General features: G+C 36.3%; 1 protein-coding gene and 1 long non-coding RNA gene across 2 annotated transcripts in view; one reads left to right on the top strand and one right to left on the bottom strand.

Moving 5' to 3' along the window:
- The window catches only part of LOC136839219 (uncharacterized), a 616,302-nt gene that overhangs the window by 591,371 nt on the left and 3,493 nt on the right, over positions 1–21,438 (top strand). The window contains exons 5-8 of the long non-coding RNA XR_010853258.1: positions 6,623–6,710; positions 19,965–20,432; positions 20,649–20,880; positions 21,013–21,126. This is a non-coding gene — a long non-coding RNA (uncharacterized lncRNA). The remainder of the gene's footprint in view (positions 1–6,622; positions 6,711–19,964; positions 20,433–20,648; positions 20,881–21,012; positions 21,127–21,438) is intronic.
- LOC136839215 (discoidin domain-containing receptor tyrosine kinase B-like) overlaps positions 18,229–21,438 on the bottom strand; it is a 336,084-nt gene continuing 332,874 nt past the window's right edge. Inside the window, 2 exon segments of the mRNA XM_067104952.1 lie at positions 18,229–20,339; positions 20,676–20,873. Coding sequence (XP_066961053.1) covers positions 20,199–20,339; positions 20,676–20,873 — 339 coding nt within the window. The 3' untranslated portion in view covers positions 18,229–20,198.

The raw sequence follows: 21,438 nt of genomic DNA, 5'->3' as shown, positions 1-21,438 counted from the left end.
CGAATGGGTAAACTAGTTAAAATTTCATTCTTGAAACAATTAGGACGCGAGATCAGAACTTTGTAACTATGCATTACAGTATTTACACACAGGGAACTATAAAACCCTCATGTACTGCTAGAAAACAAAATTTAAATGTCATTTGATAAAATCGTGCAAGTTTTTTTTTCAGCAATCCCTACATTCGGAATTCAGTGATGTCTGCCAAGAGAGCGGAATATGCTTTTTAATCACAGACGATTCTGTAATTTAAGGCAGTAAATTGTGAGTTATATACTAATAATTATTGAATTAACAGAGAAAAAGGATCATTAACGAGTCGTATCGTGCTTTTTGTGACATCAGTTTCCTTGAACTTTAAGATCATTGTAGTCAGCCACTTGAAAGAAAACGGGCCATTAATAAACCTTTGTTACGGTGGTCTCCATATCTCTAGCGTAAGGTTAGTACCCTATTCTCTTTCGGAATAGCTTTACCGAAGGCATTTGTATGCAAAATTAACGTTATTGGCGATAGGGGCCTTTTGTCATTGGGGCTATTTGCATAATAGGCCTAACCGTAGAGGCTGTTTTATCACCTGATATTTTTCATAATAGGCCTAACAGCAGACGCGACTGTTTTATCACCTGTTGATTCGTGAAGGCCCTGGTATCATCCTTCATTCGGGCCGTTAGTATCTCCCCCTTTTATCTGTCAGTTATAGTTTATAGTTTCTGGAATGAATAGCTAGGCAAACAAATGTATAGTGATGATATGGCAAAGTAATTTTTATCCAGACACCTGAATCATATATTTTTCTTGAAAGTGTTTTAGGCCCATGCGCTTGTTGACCATAAATCTGGTAAGCCACGCTTCCATGTTTTCACCTACACTTGTATGTAAGGTTATGGTAGACCACAGTGGAACACTTATTTTTGATTGGTGGTAACAAATTAAAAGTGCCCAGAAGCAGTGTAGGATAGCCTATCTTCAAAACACTTCAGAGCTCGGAAAATGCATGGTTCATCCGAGTTATCATGAAAAGACACAAAAAATAGAAAATCAGGAAATGCGGCAGGGGTAATCACAAGGCTACTGCCTAACATAACTAATGGCACTGAGATCTGTGTATTGTTCTCCCTTTAATCCTAACCCCTTGAAAATTTTACCACTAACACTTTAAGCATGAGAATACCACCAGGATTTTAATTTTTCATTCTTCATTTGTTGTTTTACGCAATGTTAATCACAGATTTTTTGGAGGGAAACCAGTTTGTCCACACAACAACTTCCTCTTAACCTAATCTAGGCCTATCACTGTCTAGCTGTTATGGGAGTCCACAATGGGAACTGGTTTTTTGGCAGGGAAAAACAAAATCAGGTTTATACTACCAATATTAATGGTGCTGCATGTCGGAAACACCTGAGAATCTGATGAAAAAATATATGGTTGAGTTGCTAATAACTAAAAACCAGGGTAGATCTAAGCCGGCTGTCTGCGATGAGCTAGACTATGGCAGTTTTTCTATTGAACTTTACCTGCTGAACAAGAATTTAAAGTAATATTTTGTTGCTCGGCTGTAATTAAGCTGTAAATTATCATAGAACTGTAGCCGACGGTTAAGGGGACCCGTTGGGAATCGGAGTTCTGGGTGGGGTAAAACACTTTAGAGAATAGCTAAGGGTAAGTGGGACCCGTTGGGAATTCGGGGTTTGGTTGGGGTAAATAACTTGGAAAAAGGTGTGAGCACCATATTGTTGTATTTCCTGTTATATATGTCATTTGGAAAACAAAAAAGTGTAAAAAAAAAAGGGCGAATAAATGGACGACAGGAGCTGTTTCAAAGGCACTTTTCATTTATTGCTGCTACTGCTGATTCCAGGCCCTATCACATGCGCGGTCGTACAGGGGAGCTCGATGCCTCCAAGTTATTCAACTGAGAGAGTAGTATTTTAAGCCGGTGTTCTACAGTGAGTTAGACTGCGGCATTTGATGTTTTCCTATGTTGTTTTACTTGCTTTACAAGAATTTAAAGTAATATTCTTTTTACATTTTCTGTAATCCCTGTTGCTAGTGCATGCAGTGCAACATTCCCGCCTGCCAGAACATACGAGCTTACCAAGAATATTTCAAAATGTGGATAAGGTGCGAAGCGCCGTTCCACCACCCCAAAACTGAAAGCAGAAATGGTAATATTTTGCCGGTCGGCTGTAGCTAAACTGTAAACTTTGTTTACCATTTACGTTTCTTCGCCCCGACCGAAAGCTTCGAATAGTGTCCAGTCGAGCTAGAGTATGGCAGTTGACATTTTTCTATGTCATTTTACTTTCATTACAAGAGTTTAAGGTAATGTTTTGCCGGTCGGCTGTAGCTAAAGTGTTATTTACCTTTGAACTGTATAGGTCGGTGCAGGGGACCTGTTGGTACCGTCGTGTAGCCTTCAAAGTCAATTACCGTTTAGTTACAGCTGGCCGACAAAGTATTACTTGAAATTATTGTGAAGCAAGTAAAATAACATAGGAAAACATCAACTGCCATAGCCTAGCTCACCGTGTACAGCCAGCATAAAATTACCAGAACCAGTTGTAATAAGAAATGTGGAAAAACAGTTAAAGTTTGGCAGTAATAAGTCCATAAAACCTCAAAAAACATAACCTAACGCAGGGTGCAGTAACCAGTCTGACCAGGGGAGTTTGTACTTCACCTTCATGAATTAATTACTATATAGTGTATGATTTGTGCTTATAAGGATACAACCTAACCTAACCTAGGATACACCATTCTACATGACTGACCGAGTGAGAGAAGGGCATTTCACCCCCCAATTGATTAACCATTGCCCAAAACTTTTGCCAGTGGTTTTTGCCGAAATACATCCTTACCAAAATGACCCTAACCTTTTCTTGCCTGCTTTGTGACCCTGCCCTTCTTAACCTAATTGTACTTAGTGCCTGCTTCAAGGTTTTGACCAAGATTAACTTTGTAAGGGTTGTGAATCTGTTGCTTTCAACATTTATGCCAAACTCACACATGTGGATCGACGGATGTTGATAAACCTGTGTCCTTGTGCAGTTGTTAAAACCGTTATTTTTAAGAGGCAATGACATCCTTTTTCATTTTTTTACTTAGGCAAACGCCCTCAGTTCTGATACAGCCCCAATTTCTGTTGAAATCTAGAGAGACAGGGTTAGAACATTTCTTAAAGTCAAATTCATATTTCACATATAAATCTGCTATATTACTCAGAAAAAACTGCAGCACACCAGGATCATGCAATGCAACCACTATAAATGACAAAATGAAAATAAGCAGTGATTGACATATATATATATATATATATATATATATATATATATATATATATATATATATATATATATATATATCTATGACTTTTATCACATCACCGTGATTCATATACAATCAGAAAGCTACCAACGTCCTTTAATATCCAATTCGCTCTACCTCGGAAATAATATATTTTCATATATGTTATCGAAGGGAATTTTTTTTTTTTTTTAGTTAAGTACGCCGTCCCGTGGGCTCAGACCAACAGAAGGACATATATATATATATATATATATATATATATATATATATATATATATATATATATATATATATATATATATATATATATATATATATATATATATATATATATATATATATATATATATATATATATATATATATATATATATATATATATATATTGTGTGTGTGTGTGTGTGTGTAAAAGGATACATGACACATTTACTAGAAGAGTCAAACTGCTTGCCAATAATTTAATATAAATATATGTATGTAGGAAAGTGCAGTATTAAAACAAAAAGTGATTGATATGTTGGCTGTATTTATAAAACATTGTTAAATGGACAAGATCAACTTAAAAACTGCATGGATAACATATTGTTACGTTATCTGTATTGTTTAAACATTTGGTAAACATTCATTTGGAAGTATTCTTTATATTTTGCTGTACATAAGGAATACTGCCTAAACTTGAAGGATTTTTATTCTGCCTGTACCCCTCCCCCCCAACTTAACTAACATTATAATTATTGATGATTACCTTTATTTTTTTGCTTGAAGTTTGAATAAACTAGTGTGAGTTTTTAATATATGTAACCAAGTATGTATAGGAGACTTAGTCATTACCATTGCCAACAAATTTTCATAAGTTTTTTCATGCATTCTATTTGTTGTGGGTCAGTGATACCACTAAAGCTCTCAAAGTGTTTTCAGTATTTTGATAGACTTTTTAATAAAATTTATCTTTAAAATGATTTTTAATGGGTAAACTTATTCGATTACCAATTTGACTGTCAAGCGAGTTCAAGTCCAGCGCATGCGCAGTAGGAGGACTCTTCCATTTATGAAAGGTGGAGGTTTGTACACCTAGGAAAAATACAAATATACACATAAAGATTAGTCCTTTTGCAAATTTAACTTCCAAACAAATAATTTTTGACATATTGCAATCATTACATTCCCACAATGTAACAATAAATTTTATCTTTACTTATCCAATATCTCTCTCTCTCTCTCTCTCTCTCTCTCTCTCTCTCTCTCTCTCTCTCTCTCTCTCTCTCTCTCTTTCATCAAGGATTCTGCCCTGCACAATATCGTTCGAAGTGGCGGTTTTCATTTCGTGATCTCGCGTTTTATTTGTTTTCAGCTGTTAGGGACAATATACGCAGATAGGGTAAGTTACCTAAACCCTTCCACATTCTGCGAAGTAAGACAATTCTGTACAGTAATCGTAGAAAGACACTGAAGAAAACTGGAACCCTGCGTTGTGAGAATGCTCAATGAAATCTTGTTGGAACAGAAATTCGTAGAAGCGAGATGGAAAAGAGCTGTAGAAAATAAAAGGGTTGAGCGATGTTGGTGGAAGTGAAGGAACTCCTTGAAGTTATTTTCATCACAAGTCGTAGGGGAACTTGGTAGGAATAACCAGTATTTCTAAGACACTGTCCATTATAGGAGAAATTCTTGAAGGCTTTATGATGCTTGTATATTCGGTTTATGCATCTGTGGGTTTTGAAGGTCTTCATTTTATACATTAGATAGGCCATGATTGTCTCAAGACAGGTTTATAGAACAGAGCGTGTTCACACTATAGTAAACTAGAGGAATTTGCCATTAACAGTTAGATGATGGAATATTTAAAGGTTATTTTTATTAAAATGTTATGATTCGAGTTGTGTATGCTGGTTTTTTTGTCCAGCTTCATATTTTTCGGAATATCTTACGCTTACTCGTTATGCTTAGCAAACTGGTGACGACTGGAGTACTGTTGACCAGTAGTTGAAAAATTTGTCCTTGTTTTCAAAATTAATTGTCAGTATTGGTAGAATAAAGAACACTTAATGGGAGCTTATAATTGAATGATAAACTAGAAGTGTGTAATTGCTTTCTTGGCTGCAAAGCTCACTGAATAGTTTGTTTCACATTCTTTTGTTCAGGAATGGTATCAGATTTGCTCATCGTGTTGATATTTTGAAATTAGGTGATCCCAGCACAGAACTTGTGCGAATTTAGTTGAAAAGTACGACCATCCCCATAATCAAACTTTGAGTTTATCAATAGGAATTTTAAACTGCTGTTATTTAAATGAAGTCTTGTCAGATATTTGACCTATAATATATGCGAACTATTTTTAGCAAATTTGTCTTATAAACTTAGGACACATATGACAGTTCCTGCACATCTGGAATTACTAGTGTATAACTGATGTGATGACATGTTAAACTCGGGGTCGCTGTTTATAATGAGCCTCGCCCTAGCTGTTTCTGTCTTCAACGGTTTCATTCATAATTGCCCTCTGACTCCAACCCTCCCTATTTATCCGGGCTTGGGACCGGCACTGAGGTAAAGAGTTATCTATTAATGCTGTTGCAAATGTAACTCTGTCTGTCGGAATTTCAAAATTTCCCATCCATTTTGTGTGTTCAAATTTTCCAGTCCGTGAACTATACTCTGCGTAAACGTAAGTGAAGTTCTAACGAAGCAGTTGTGTTATTTATTTTCACTTACGTTTCTGCCATACGTTAATTCTAGAATTTGCAAGAAATGCGCTAGTCGAGTTTAATATCAGTAGAGGTAACACTGTACTAAACTGCCCTAAAATGGAAGACTGCAGTATCTGCAGAAATACAAAGCTGAGGAAAAATGGTAGATATCGCAGTTTTCCCTTGCTTTACCACTGATTTTGCAGATACTGGAAATGGGACCCCTAAATGAAGCATTGAAGAATCATTCTGGAACTCTAGTAACTTGTGTATTAGAGTTTCACGAGCCCAATAAGTGGCATATCTCAATTTCGAAAAATTGGCAGATACTTCAGTTTTCCATTTTAGGGCAGTAAAATGTTCTAATGTTGAAAACTCGTATGAACACCTTATTCTTTGGAATATTGAACGTCAATTCATTGGCCCTTGTAGACTAGTTCAAATGAATAAGGGTTTATCTTGTTATAATAATAATAATAATAATAATAATAATAATAATAATAATAATAATAATAATAATAATGAGAAAACTAATGCATTGATTGTCCAGAATTCGTGCAGAAATAAAAAGTAGTCTACAACCTTGTTTAACTTACTAAGGTAAACTTTTTTTTTCCTTCTACAGACAAATACTACTCATCAGGCGGTTCTTCAGCGACCTACAGCAGTCCTTTGAATTTCTGAAAGAAGCAGGGTCAAGACAACCATATTCAGTAAGTTTCTATCCTTGCTTTTATCTCATAGGAGCGACTTTCTCGCCGTTACCCCTCGTAACAATAACTTGAAAAGACAAAGAAAACGCGCTGGCTCTTTATTTTCTCGTTAAACACCTTCACGAAATACACGAAAGTGCCTTCCGCCACAAATTGTTGCCGTAAACCTCCACATTGTTGCCGTAAATGCCAGAATGAACCGTGATTGATCGCGTTATTCTTTTTTTTTCAAGCTCTTCTTTCCGCATCCATTTTCATTTTCCCACCGAAATGGAACTGCCAAAAACTGGAAAGTCCGAATTGATGAAATGAAACTAGACAAAACTTCGTTCCAGTTATTTCGTATGTCTGCCCGTCTGTGTGTGTGTGGGTGTGGGTGGGTGGCAGGCCGTTTGTGTAGGGAGGGGGTGGAGATGGGAGTGAGTCTGTCCAGGCTACCGTACCGTAAAAGTTGCGGCTGTCGGTAAATCATTTTACGAAAAATGTTTCGAAGCTTTGCGTGAGGTCTCGTGATTTTTTATTCTTTTTATTGACTGAATTCGGTTACGGAGTTGATCTCCCAGTGGAAATAAAGAGTACGATTTCGTTACACGTGGGATTAATCGTTGTTTGTTAATTTGAACTAATATGGGTTAATGAAAGTTCAAGGGTTGTACAGTGGCCAGTTATTCTTAATTCTTCGAATACTTAGAGAATATTTATTTTCGATTAACTCTGATAAATGATCCTAACCGATTTAATTGGGAGTGTTCATTGTTTATAAATTGTTTTTTGTAAGTGATTAAAAACAAGATGATCGTGACCAGGAAATTAATGGATTTACCATTTTTAAGGGGTTGAAATTTTGCCTGTTCCACAACATATCCACAACATATGAGGTCAGCAGACTTGATGGTTTCCCAATAGTACTGTATATATATATATATATATATATATATATATATATATATATATATATATATATATATATATATATATATATATATATATAATACATTATATATATGTGTGTATGACTTTAACCTTTGGTAGTAACTAATATATAAACAACCTTCACTTTCGGTAGTAACCATGGGAGAGGAGGGGTGGAACATAATGAAAATACTGAAGGTGTGATTATCCCAGTAACTAGCTGTTGCAGAAATATGATGACCATTTACGCCAGTCATTATGAGTGATTTGGAATGAAAATTACCATCGACATTTTATGTATATTACTATAAAGCTATGTGAAAAGGGTGTCCATAGATTTTATGGGCATTAGCGCCTTCAGGAACTGCACGTATGCCTACCGATATTACTCCTTGAAAGTGCCTGGTAAAGTTAGTTTTTAGGAACATCGCAAAACATCGACGAATTCCCGTTTCCGTTCCAGTGTTAATGTAGTTTATTGCTGTTCATGCCAGCCATTGTGTTTGTAATTATTATTTCAGTAGATGAAACCTATTCACGTGGAGCAAGCACACCAAAGGGGCCATTGACTTAAAATTCAAGCTTCTAAAGAATGTTGGTTTCAACCTCCCACCGCAGACCCCACACTGCGGCAGTAATTGATCTTTATACAGAGCCAGTGATTTTTCATGGCCCGGGGGGAGACGCAAACCCGCGACATCTGAGTGGCATACCACGACACTAACCACTATACCATCGGACCAGCAAAGTTCATCTCCGTAATTCATTAACATCCAGAAAGGACTGAACTGAGACAATTTACATACATATTGTACTTTACATATTTTCAAGTACAGCGATATTACTGTAACTTTTTGGGGATAAGGGACTTTATTATGGTAGGGAGTGGATTATCCGACCTTGGCGGTGGTTTGCAACCATCAAACGCGCTTTCGTGTGTTTCACTTTATTTGGTTTTAGGTACAGCCCTCCACAGGGATAATTCCTTCTCCGGCGGGCCCTTGTACGTTTTCAAAATAAGGTGCTTCTTATATTTTATAATTGTCTTTCAGTGTTTTCTCGTTAGTATCGTAGCTCCTGCAGACGAGGAGAGTCTTTAGTTCTTTTTTAATGTGCTTTCTTCTTGTATTAAATTGCACAGAAGATTATAAGTCAGAACCATGATCCGTATTATTTTTCACCTTTGACACATATTCTTTATATACTGTGCACTTATTGCCATCATATGTTTTATGTTTAGTATCACTATGACCTTTCTTTAAACAAGTTTTACACTTAGGATGTTGCTAGCACATTCATTTGATTTGTGATTTTCACCACATCTAGGGCAAGGTTGGTCATTTCTACAATTTGTTGCACAGTGACCAAATTCCTGACATTTATACTATTGGTAGGGCATCATTTCCTTTACAATTTTCAGGTCGTCATTTTCAGAAATGAGGCTACCCATCCATGGATTTTTCTTTACTATGTTATCGACAATGTCATCTTCATCCTTCGGGACAAAGACTGCTTTTATTTTTGGTTTAAGTTTACCCTTCTCATTTACTGATGTATTGTTGATTTTCCGATTCTCCATTTTTGCCTTTTCTAAGTTTTTCCTGTCTGGAAATCTTACATATAAATGTCCATCCCTTGTTGTTTTAACGTGTTCAACTGGCGCCGGTATTACACTCATAATTTGTCTCTTTTCATTAGCTGTTGTGTTCTCTTCGTATGCAGATTTGATCAGAAGCACTTTTTTTGTCTTTAGTGATTCAGCATAAGTTCTTTAGTGATTCAGCATAAGTTTTGTCCATGTTTTTCATGGTCTTTACATCTTTACCAACATTATCAATTCTGTTTTGGATTTCATCTATGTTGATCATTACGTCACTAGTTTTCTGAGCGGAGTCCTGAATCAACTTTGTTAATATGTTTTCTTTTTATTCTTCAAGTTCATCTTCAATTAGTTTTTTGTGTTCTGTGTTCAGGCCTCTTGCAGTTATTACAGATGTACAATATGTTATCACTACGAAGTATGGGTGTGTATCTAATGAAACCATACGTCACACATTTCACAAGTTCCTTCCTTATCAACTTCCACAGAGCAATGTCCGCAGGATGCTGACACACTCGATTTGGGTTGACTCATCCTTCTCCAGTATTTTATTTAGTGTTCCATCTTTACGTGCTGCTTAGATAATTTTGAGATAATGTTCGTATGATAGTTTGATCTTCCCTTGACATGATTGAATTTCTACAGTATTTAGTTTCTCTTTTTCCTTCCTCTCCTTCGTATTCTCTTTGAACATCGCGCAAGTCAGGCACTTTTCACAGAGCACTTCGCAGACACGTCCTACCAGCAGCAGAAATGGTTCTGCGTGTGTGTGTGTGTGTGTGTATGTGTGTGTGTCAATTAGCAGTTCTGACTTTGCTACTTTTAAGCATTCTCATCCTTGATGCAAGAGTAATTACTGAGTAATTGTTACAGATATTGTAATTTTTAGCACCGGCAGTTACGGTGCTTAAAGATTAGGATATCAGTAAGCTAATTTACAACGAGGTACAGCAGTATGTCCTATATATATGAATACCTTATAATTAACCGATAAACATTCATTTATATATTTACAAGTCTGGTTTCATTAATTAGTCGTAATATATATCAGTAATACACAGGTTTCTCTCGCTATTTCTGAATGTTCGCATGAGGACGTGGGCGTCCAAACTAAATGAGTAACTGGCAACTCTCTCTCTCTCTCTCTCTCTCTCTCTCTCTCTCTCTCTCTCTCTCTCTCTCTCTCTCTCTCTCTCGTTTTAAAATCTACACAGGTTTCGTAATTTATAAATGTTTTAATACATATGAGTAACTGGCAACTCTCTCTCTATTCTCTCTCTCTCTCTTTCGTTATTTATAAATGTTTGTATGAGAACGTTAACAGTTAATGAGTAAATGTTGGCAACTTAACATCCGTTCTCTCTCTCTCTCTCTCTCTCTCTCTCTCTCTCTCTCTCTCTCTCTCTCTCTCTCCTTTTCCATACATACGCAGGGTTTCTATCGTTATATGTAAATGTTGGAGAACGTTAACATCCCGTTAAGAGAGTAACTGGCAACTCTCTCTCTCTCTCTCTCTCTCTCTCTCTCTCTCTCTCTCTCTCTCTCTCTCCTTTTCCATACATCAGGGTTTCTCGTTCTCTCTGGAGAACCTCTCTCTCTCTCTCTCTCCTCCACACATCACACATCAAATCACGCCAGGCTGCCTCTTTTCAATCCTCTTAACGTCAAGTTGTTGAATCGGAGACTGCTTTCGCCGCTCGCTTGAACTTCCAATTCAACAGGATCTCGTCGTCTCATTTCGACACCTGTGAAGGTATATCTTATAATCCGCCTGCCTGCCAGGTCTAAGGGGAACTCCCGATTAGCCAAGCAGAAATTACATCTCGCCAGGTCTTCAGAAACCTGTCCTTTCTATAGATCATTTTCGCCGTGTTTTTTATGAAGTTTACGTAGGACCCTAAAGGATTGAAATGGTAGTTTTTTTTTTATTTATGAATTCCATAAATTGGAAATTCTGGGAAACCAATGCATAATTTTTTCCGCACCGTTCTTCCTGTGACATATTAGCCCGAAGGAAGTGCATAATTGATGACAAACTTCAGAAATTGTTAAACTGGAAATATTTGATCTTGATGGCGTTCAAATAATAAAAATGAGACTTAGTAAAAATAATGCGCTTAAATGCAGTAGTAAAGGAAGTCTATTCCATGAAGCTTTAAACATGCAATTCGCTTGAATAAATTTGACAGTAGCAAACTTACATCTAATTTAGTTTACCGACATAATGCTAATGGAAATTGATCTACATTGCCCAACATAAGGTAATGGTTGGGGTATGTTTAGGCAAAGCTGTAGTTAACAGCAGCTGCATAATTTTTCAAAATTAATTTTATGTATAATTATATTTGTAGTTTGTAATACTCATTTAAATTATTACAATAATTTACAACAAATTTACCTCAGATTAATAAAATGTCTAGACGTGTCAATAGTAATACATATAATATATATATATATATATATATATATATATATATATATATATATACATATATATATATATATATATATATATACATATATATATATACATATATAATATATATATATATATATATATATATATATATATACATATATATATATATATATATATATATATATATATATATATATATATATATATATATATATATATATATATATATATATATATATATATATATATATATATATATATTATATATATATATATATATATAATATATATATATATATATATATATATATATATGTGTATATATGTGTGTGTGTGTGTGTATTACTGTGTACTGTTTGCATTTAGACGTTTTCCTAACCAGATGTATTTTGCTATGAATGTTCTTGCGATAATTAAAATGCGTATCATAGTTATACTTGACATTTTCCTAACCTGCAGTATTTAAATGAACAATATATTTATTCTAACTTCAGACAAAAAAAAAAACTCGTAGAGTGAATCTAATATTTCCAATTGCGATGGACCATCTTGGGACATCAGGGAGGGAACTCTACCTTAATATTCAGGAGACGTTTTGTTTACTCTGTTTTTTTGCGCTGTAAGTCATCGTACATCTTCATTATGTCAGGCTTGTCTCCCTGTGTTTACGCACTAACCAAAACCTCTAAACCATCCCCCCATCCCCCCAAGTCCTCCCATATGCCGTGATCTGTCAAGAGCTCTGGGTTCCTACGGTAGACATTCACATTATTTTCTGAATTCGTTTTATCATTTGCAAGTAATGTGAATTTAGTATTCAGTATGTTTTTTTGTTGTTTGTAAATGAGTCATTTCAGTTACTTCACAAATATTGTACTGTGCACATCTCGAGTAACCGGAAGGCATGTAGTGTTATGTATATGTAAAGCTGTGTATGTACAATATATATACGTATATATAATTATAATGTCTTTTTATCTGTATTTATATGTAGTATGTATGCATGTATGAGTATTCCGCGAGATAATTATTCTCGGTGATTCCAGTTTATTGCCAATAATATCAGCTAAACTACCGTGGGGTAGTTGTGGAAGGGGTTAGGTAATGGCTTTCTCAGACCCTGATTAATCATTAAACCCTTCACTGTAAAAAAAAAAGGAAGTATTTCCTTATTTTCGATTATATAGTTCAGATCACTGTAAACCGGTTTTTGAAATTACTGTAAAACGGGGTTTTATTGAATTCACTGTTAAGTGGTTTTATTCAAATCACTGGAAACCGGTTTTTATTTAGATCACTGGTAACCGGCTTTTATTCAAATCACCGTAAAATAATTTTTATTTAAATCACTGTGAAACTGGTTTTTCTCAAAAATTATTGGCGAAAAAACTGCACCAGCTTCACGTAGCTCACTAAGCATTACAGTAAAAACCACAAGACAAGCAAGGTAGGAACAAACTTATCCCTGATAAGAAAGCTGAGTAAAGAGGAAAAAAGTAAACAAGAGTAAGGGAGTCTTATCCTTAATGGATCTGGAAGTGGCAGAGAAAAGCTATGGTCCCAGACGCCCAGAAGGTACGTGTGTGTATGTATGTGTGTGTGTGTGTGTGTGTGTTAGCGCACGCTCTTGCGCGTCAGGTCCGAGAATAATAAATAGCCGAGATTATGCCTAAGCCTATCCATCAGTCTTTAACACGTAACGACCCTCCGCAAGGAAATAAAAGTATCTACTGTACAGCACATATATTTTACGCGGAACACCTGTGTGTGTCTTAGACCATGGCACGGTCTAGGTCTAGGAAGATCCCATTTAGCACGGAGGGCAACCGCATAAAAGCCGCCGCCTCCTCCTGAGGAGGACCTCCTCCACTCGTTTAGTTTACGGAGGTTTGTTGGAGCCTCCATATCGCTGTTAAGGATGGCAGGCAGAGAGAAACCTTTGTTTACACGCCTGAAGGTTCCTACCTCCCACATCCCAACTCTCTCTCTCTCTCTCTCTCTCTCTCTCTCTCTCTCTCTCTCTCTCTCTCTCTCTCTCTCCTTTTTCTTCGGGGTTATGAAAACCTTTCCAGCAGGCAGCTGTGATGTTGTGCTTTTGGGCGATTATTATTATTATTATTAGGGAAGTCAATTGGGCAGATCCTGCTTTTTGACCAAAATAGAGTACTATAGTATGAACTGAGGATATTTTCCATGACAGTTTTGGTTTTTTGCGTCGAATTTCTTTTTCATTTCCGTTGGAAATGCTTAGTTAATTTGACCCAGTCAACATCCCCCCATGCCAGACAATAATGGGGTAAACGGCGCCCCGCCCCACGCCAAAAACAGGGGGCCGGGTGTGGGAATGGGAAAGGAAAATGAGTGAAGTGCAAGGATGCATCCTAACCAAACATTCTCCTCACTTGACCTAACTTCAACCTGACTTGGGGGTCGGCCCCAGCCTACCCTGAATATAGGGTACCTTAAAGCACAGGGATGTACCCTAACCCCTAACCCCTAACCAAACCTCTTATCGTATGTAAAGGACACCATGGTCTACCTAATCTGACTATCCCGTAGGTGAGTAGTATCGTCAGTGCACCTCGTGCGGTGCACTGTAGGCATTATTTAAGGTTCTTTGCAGCGCCCCTTCGGCCCCTAGCTGCAACCCCTTTCATTCCTTTCGCTGTATCTCCGTTCATATTCTCTTTCTTCCATCTTATTTTCCACCCTCTCCTAACAATTGATTTATAGCGCAACTGCGAGGTTTTCTCCCGTTACACCTTTCAAGCATTTGACTCAATCCCTTTCAGCGCTGGATGGCTTCATAGGTCCCAGCGCTTGGCCTTTGGCCTAAATTCTATATTCTGTTCTGTTCTAACCTGACTAGGTTGCATGTAAATAAGAAACCATCTTTATCGTGTGTAATTCGGACATTAAAATTACAAAAAACGCAATCATTGATTTTTTTCGTCGTTGAAGATTAATTGTATATTGAAACATTATTATAAAATTAAAATGCTACGTTAAAGCAGACCTTTATAATAATTATACATATGGAGACGTAGAAAAAATAATTTTGAGATTGGTAGTGACTTTGATATCAGCAGAGGTTTTTTTAATGGAAATAAGTTGAAATCCCGTTTCGTTCATATTAAACGGTGCCATTTTTGGAGGCAACTTCTGAAACAATAACAGAATAATCTCGTGGAAGAGGATTATTAAAACTGCATATCCGCTTTGGTTATTTAAAGAGCAGAACGCAAAAACTTTAGCTCTTGTCCACTTAGCTGTTTTGAACTCTAGCTTCAATAACATTTCTGGCAACAGGTTGTCGAAATTATAACTTTGTAAAATACTCTCATTCTGTATCGTGGAAAGTCTTTACTTGCTATTTCTGTGGAATTATGTCAAGTCCGACGCAGAGTTATTCAGTGATGTCTTATCATTCCTTGTTGACTTGGAAGCATTCCTTTTTGGCCCCAATTTGGGCCTTCTGGAGGGCCTAATTTCCTTATCAGGAGGTTTATCGTATTTTTGACCGAATTGTTCTTCCGTGTCGTAACTGTTTTAGGTTTTTTAACATTCAAGTTTTCATATCTTTTTAGTTCTTGGGAAACTTGAGGTGGCATGACACTTCGGCTCCAGGAGCGTTTAGACGAACATTTTGCTCTAATGAAACATTTTCAGCGCATGCGCTTGAACACTCGTGTTTTGTGAACAGATGGAATCCACTTTGCTCTGTAGGTGATATCTCCCATCATGTTCAGCGCAGTTCCTCGTTGGGCGAGTCGGTAGAGTTGTGGGCTAGCACTCGCTAGAGGAATTTATTTCTGGTGATAGAAATTCATTTCTCGCTATAATGTGGTTCGGATTCCACAATAAGCTGTAGGTCCCGTTATTAAGTAACCAATTGGTTCTTAGCCACGTAAAATAAGTCTAATCCTACGGGCCAGCCCTAGGAGAGCAGTTAATCAGCTGAGTGGTCTGGTAAAACTAAGGTATACTTAACATGTTCAGCGCGTTTAAACAAACCGACAGTTTAAAAGACTATCCTGGACAATTTTAAGCCATGGCAAATTACTTAGATGATGATTAAATCTATGCAAACAACGCCAGTAGCATAATGTAGAGTGGATTGAGATGGCTAGTTCCGACCGTATTAACGCTACGTTATGTCCGGAAGCTTGAACTAGGTACTTTAGAATCTGCATGCTCAAGTAGGGGTACTGGGCTGGGCACTTTAAACCGGCGCTAAGTAGGTGGGGTAATTTGAACGTGAAGATAATTACTTTTTTACTATCATTGCTACAAACACACAAATGATATTCTTAGCAACATATTCAACTTGCTTTAAACCGTTCTACTAGATTGGCCTTAGGTAATCTCATCTCTTCTCTCCAGTCTTTCTCGTAAATGGCCTCGAAACGCCTATTCCCATGTGTAGTAAGTAGTTTCTCCGACCGGCCAATGAAGAATTAGAGAAATTTATTTCAGGTGATAGAATTTCATTTATCGTTATAATGTGGTTCGAATTCCACAATAAGTTGTAGGTCCCGTTGCTAGGTAACCAATTGGTTCTTAGCCACGTAAAATAAATCTGATCCTTCGGGCCAGCCCTAGGAGAGCTGTTAATCAGCTCAGTGGTCTGGTTAAACTGAGGTATACTTAACCTAAGAGATTAGCAATTATCGGACTGCTCGGTAGTGTCATTTTAACCGGGCTGGGCCGGATAGGATATTAGCTTACCCTCTTTTGGTTTTCGTGTTTGGTGGAGGTGTTCAGTACAGCTAATCTCTCCACTTTCCCTTACGGTACGCGAAAAGTGTATCGTCTTTATGCTTTGTAATTTAGCAGTATTTAATGGGGGTGATAATTGCGAATTTAATATTGATTTTAATAATGAATTTTGGCCATGGCTGTTGATTAATTTTCTACAGGGAAACCAGAAGTCACACTAACCATCTTTGTGAAAACAAGGTCATAAGTTGCTTCTGGTAAAAGCTGTTTTTTAAACCTTGTGAAAATAAGTAGGTTGATATATAAATTTCATCCTTGATCAGTATTTTTTGTCCCCCTCTTATTTATTTACTCAGGAAAAGTTTTATGTGCAGATATTTTCTCTTGATGTTCGTTCCGAGATTAAACCGCGTGGGAATCAGGTTGAGTTACATGAAACTCTTGTTGCAAGCATTACCATTACATTTTTGATGAGAAAATATAAAAAAATTATTACCTTCACATGGCAATCGAGCCTTTGGGTAAGATTCGACGACCATGCGATCATGTGCGTGTTCTTGTTTTACACGTTCTTTATTATTTCCTTTAACAATGAATTTTGCTTACTAACCTAAATTCTACAGGCTCCTTCATTCTCACTCGGAGCCAGAAACTATTTTCACTCGTTTGTAGGTTTAAATAAATTTAACACAAGCTAAAACCTTTACTGGTAAAAAAAAAAAGTAGGAGAATGAAGTCTCAGTTACCCTTTGGACACTAGTTACAATGGGCGCCCTCATTCCGGTGAAGTTGACTCTTTCAATTAATTTTTTTTATTTTATAATGACAGGGTCGTACCTGACTTTTTTTTAATTTTTTTGGTCAAGTGGCCACATATTTGCCTTGACTATAATTTTCTTACTGTGAAATGCATTGGGCAATTTGGTAGTTATGTTCATTATCCAGTTCACGTAGACTCGCAGTTTGGCACGGTTGGCATAATGCCCACAACAGCAACACGGCAAACTCGATTGTATTTTCTTTCAATCTTATCGGAATTTTCACAACATGCAAATGCTGCGTTAGAGCCGTTGGGTACAGAAGGAAATTCTGTGCCAAACCTTTTTTTTTTTACTTATTAGTTTTTTGTTACTTTAACTTCGACAAGTACTTCAGTCGTTAATCAGTCCCTTTAGATTTTACTTCGAAAGAATTTTGACGTGGCGAACTTGTAATTATCATTATAACAATACATTATGGGTCAGAGCCACAGGGTACATAAGTAAAAAAAAAAATGCGATAAAATTTTTTTTACTAATCCTGCGTAAACTTCAACCGGTATTTCAATCTCAGTACCCCGTAGGAGGGTAGAGCCATCAGTGCACCTCATGGGGTGCACTGTAGGCATCACTAAGGCTTTGCAGCGTCCCTTCGGCCCCTAGCTGCAACCCCTTTCATTCCTTTTGCTGTACCTCCATTCATATTATTTCTTTCATCTGGCTATCCACCCTCTCCTAACAATTATTTCATAGTACTACTGCGAGGTTTTCCTCCAGTTACACATTTCAAACCTACTTACTCTGTTTCCTTTCCAGCGCTGAATGACCCCATAGGTCCCAGAGTTTGACCTTGGGTCTAAACTCTATATTCCATTCCATTCCATTCAGTCTAAATATTTCGTCACTCATTCTCTTCAAATATTTGCCTAAAACAAATTGCTCTGCAATGTTGTAAAGCAATGAAAAGAACGATTTATGAAATTCTATCCTCTCTGTCTAATAATTCTTTTTAATCGTTTGTGTATTCCTCCCCGCGAGTTTGAAACTTACCGAGTTCCGTCGTCATTCAAAGGATAAAAAAAAAAGTAGGACAAAACCACACTTTGCTTGTTTCTTTGTTAATTAAAGATTTATTGGGAAGATGTAAAGGAAGCAAGTACAATACAGGTTTCTCTCTCAAAACATTTGGCCCCAAAATAACGCGTCTCTTGGAACCAGGTGTGTATACAATTAACCTTTATATAGTACATAAACTAATTTGGAACCGATCTACCGAAAACATTTCCAAATCTATAAAAAGGCATTGAGGCAGGTCTTAGTAATTCCTCTTCAACTTACTTAGTTTTCCTTATGAGTTACATAATGCTAAAATGAATTTTTTTTTTTGTTTACCTTTAGATAAATACGTCATACAAATGTAATATTTCCCTTAGTGTAGGTAACCTTAAAATAAAAGCTTTGTAAAAAAGCCCACGTAACCTAATAATATAATAATAATATTTACAGATCTTAAATTAATAATGTGAAGTGTGTTAAGCCAGTTTTACCTTTTGATAGTTGAGCTACATAGAAACTCATACATAAACAAATATATACATATTACACCATGATTATGCAAACATTTTTTCATTGCAAATAAACCTTTGTGAATGATAAATTTGTGACTGATAAACGACAGAAAATATTCTTAAATTTTTATAAATTACTGTTGCACCTGCGTGTAAACCATCATACCAATTTTACAAAAAAAAAAAAAAAAAAAAAAAATTAAATACGGGTCCACTGGAAAGTTTGGTTTTTATCTAAAATACAGCTAACACGGAAGACTCCTTATATACAAATAATTTTCATATTTACATTTAAGTTTATCTTAACAACCACACAAATACAGTAAGAAAAATACTGTGTACTCTCTCTGTAAAGACTGGTACATAAACCTTTTTTGACTAGATAGTGTAAGTACTAAATATATAGGATATTATTATATGTTTAATGCACATTTAAAACATAAGTACTACATTGATATGTTCTAACACTTAACTATATATAAATATGTATGTTTTTGATATTTAACGCTTTCACAAGACTGCTGTTAGAAAGTAATAATTTTTCCCCATTTTTTGTAACATACGCGTTTTTGTATTTTTATACAGTTGTTCCCTTGTGTTAAAACCACACAAACTATATAAATCTCCAATTTCAGGTACGTAGTTCATTACCTATATAAATCGCTGTACTCCTTCAAGTACTGAAGTACATTAACACTTAAATGGTTCACATGTGTTTAAAGGTTGATAGGACTGTAAGATCTCTTACAGTGTAATTTAGGCACAAGAATGAATCTTTGACGCGCGAGTCGATTTTTTGCATACTACCTCGAAACATGTACCGAAGGGTCGATTTACACAATCACTTGTAATTCTTTCTTTAACTTTAAGATACATCAACTTATGTAAAAAATAATGAACTTATCAGCTTTTCACCAACACAAAAGATTTCGTTTTAGACTAAAGTGTTTATATCAATTCCCAAAGAACTTAGAAGCCTGTACACTTTGCTTTTCATACATTGTTCCCACCAGGCGAATTTTCCTTTGGATTTCCACTTCTATCTTGTGACCATGCTATGATTTCCTTGCACAGTGTAATTCCGTTCCCGTGCACTGGTAGTTTAAACTAGCTGGCAATCTTAAACCATCTTGCTTAATATTAAACACTGCTTTTATATATAAAATCAAATCCATTTCACTACACAAGTTATCACTCAAATGTTGTCCATAGTCTCTTCTGAAGCAACCAGACAGTGGCAGTCCCTCATCTACAACTGTCTTACTTTTCCAATTTCAGGCTTTAAAAAGGCAGAAGAAATCAGCACCTGGCAACAACACAAACTATACAAAAAATAAAAAGTTGAAAGAGGCACCCAGCGAGAAAACTGAAAGAAATTAAACCAACATCTGAAAGATTACTCCTGATATTTGAGGCGATGAGGTATCATGTGATGGATGACAAAGGAGCTGAACCCACATCGCTTCGAAGTCACTTTGCAGCACTGAAAAAAATTGTGAAGACTGTTCCATTTTACTTGGGGGCACTGAGGTAGGCGTCAAGGATACTCTGGATAGTGCCAAACGAAGGCCTTTGATCTGGTTGTGGGCGCCAACATGCGGTCATGACATCCTGGATTTCACGTGGACACCACGTGGGAGCCATCAACACCAACTGAAAGAAGAAACCCAAAAAACCGCTTTTTACAAAACTTCCTCCCTCAAGAATGATACTTAACCTTACACTTCATTTCAGAGTACACTCAGGGCAAGTCATACTGATATATGATAGTTATGAATTGTGACTATCTTTGGAAAATTGCAGAAAGAAGTGAATTTACCAAAGAGCAAGATAAAGTACACTTAAGAAACATATATGATTTTACTGCTGAACAACAACTTAGATTGTTTCCCTTATTCCGAAATGAAGTTTAAGTGCAAAACATAAGGAAATACTAAAACTACTTTATCCTTGTTTCTACAGATAAGAAGAAGAATGCTTCCAACTGACCTGTGGCGTTGCGTATGTTTCACTAACTGGGGAAGACGGGCGTATTTGTGACTGAACCTGCTGGTTGTGTGTGGCCAAAAGGGCATGGAAGAGGAGGTCATGAGACATGTGTTGATGAGGAGGTCGACGGGCAAGCGTCAGGATCTCCCACAAGGTGACACCATAAGACCACACGTCACTGCTACTGCTAAATGCTCCCTAAAAGGTAAAAGAAAAAAAAAGCCCCTTAAATATTGGTGAGCATTTTAATTTTTGAAACTGAATATACTGAATATAATTAATCCCTGTACTTTTAATATATCATGCATGACTGTCTCTAATCCATTTTTTTTTTCAGGGACAACAAAATTTAATCAAGTAGCATAAGTTACAGAAATTGTGCTCTTGTAAAGCCTTACTAACAGAAAAATGTAGTCAGAACAGAACCATCTTATGGCTATGGATGACTAAGGTGGGTATTTGCTTGTATTTGATATTCTTGTTTAATATTTTCAGAATTTTTACTTTTTGAAACTTAATGTGATTCATAAGTAAAAGCCTTGTTATTTTACCTATATAACTTGCTGCTCAGTAGTTAACAAAGAAAGGAGGAAACAATAGAACTAGACTTGACTCCAAGTGGAGCATCTTGCCTTCAGGAGGGCAAACTCATCCTTGAGTCTCTTTGTACTCTTTACTTCAGAATGGTTGAAAGTGTTTGGGTTGTAGTAGATATTAGACCTAGAAAGCTAAATGAGTTAGTACAATGAGCAAACCTCTTATT

This window comes from Macrobrachium rosenbergii, chromosome 6 (assembly GCF_040412425.1).
Source record: "Macrobrachium rosenbergii isolate ZJJX-2024 chromosome 6, ASM4041242v1, whole genome shotgun sequence".
NCBI classification, from domain to species: domain Eukaryota; kingdom Metazoa; phylum Arthropoda; class Malacostraca; order Decapoda; family Palaemonidae; genus Macrobrachium; species Macrobrachium rosenbergii.
This window is presented reverse-complemented; position numbering and strand designations above follow the sequence as displayed.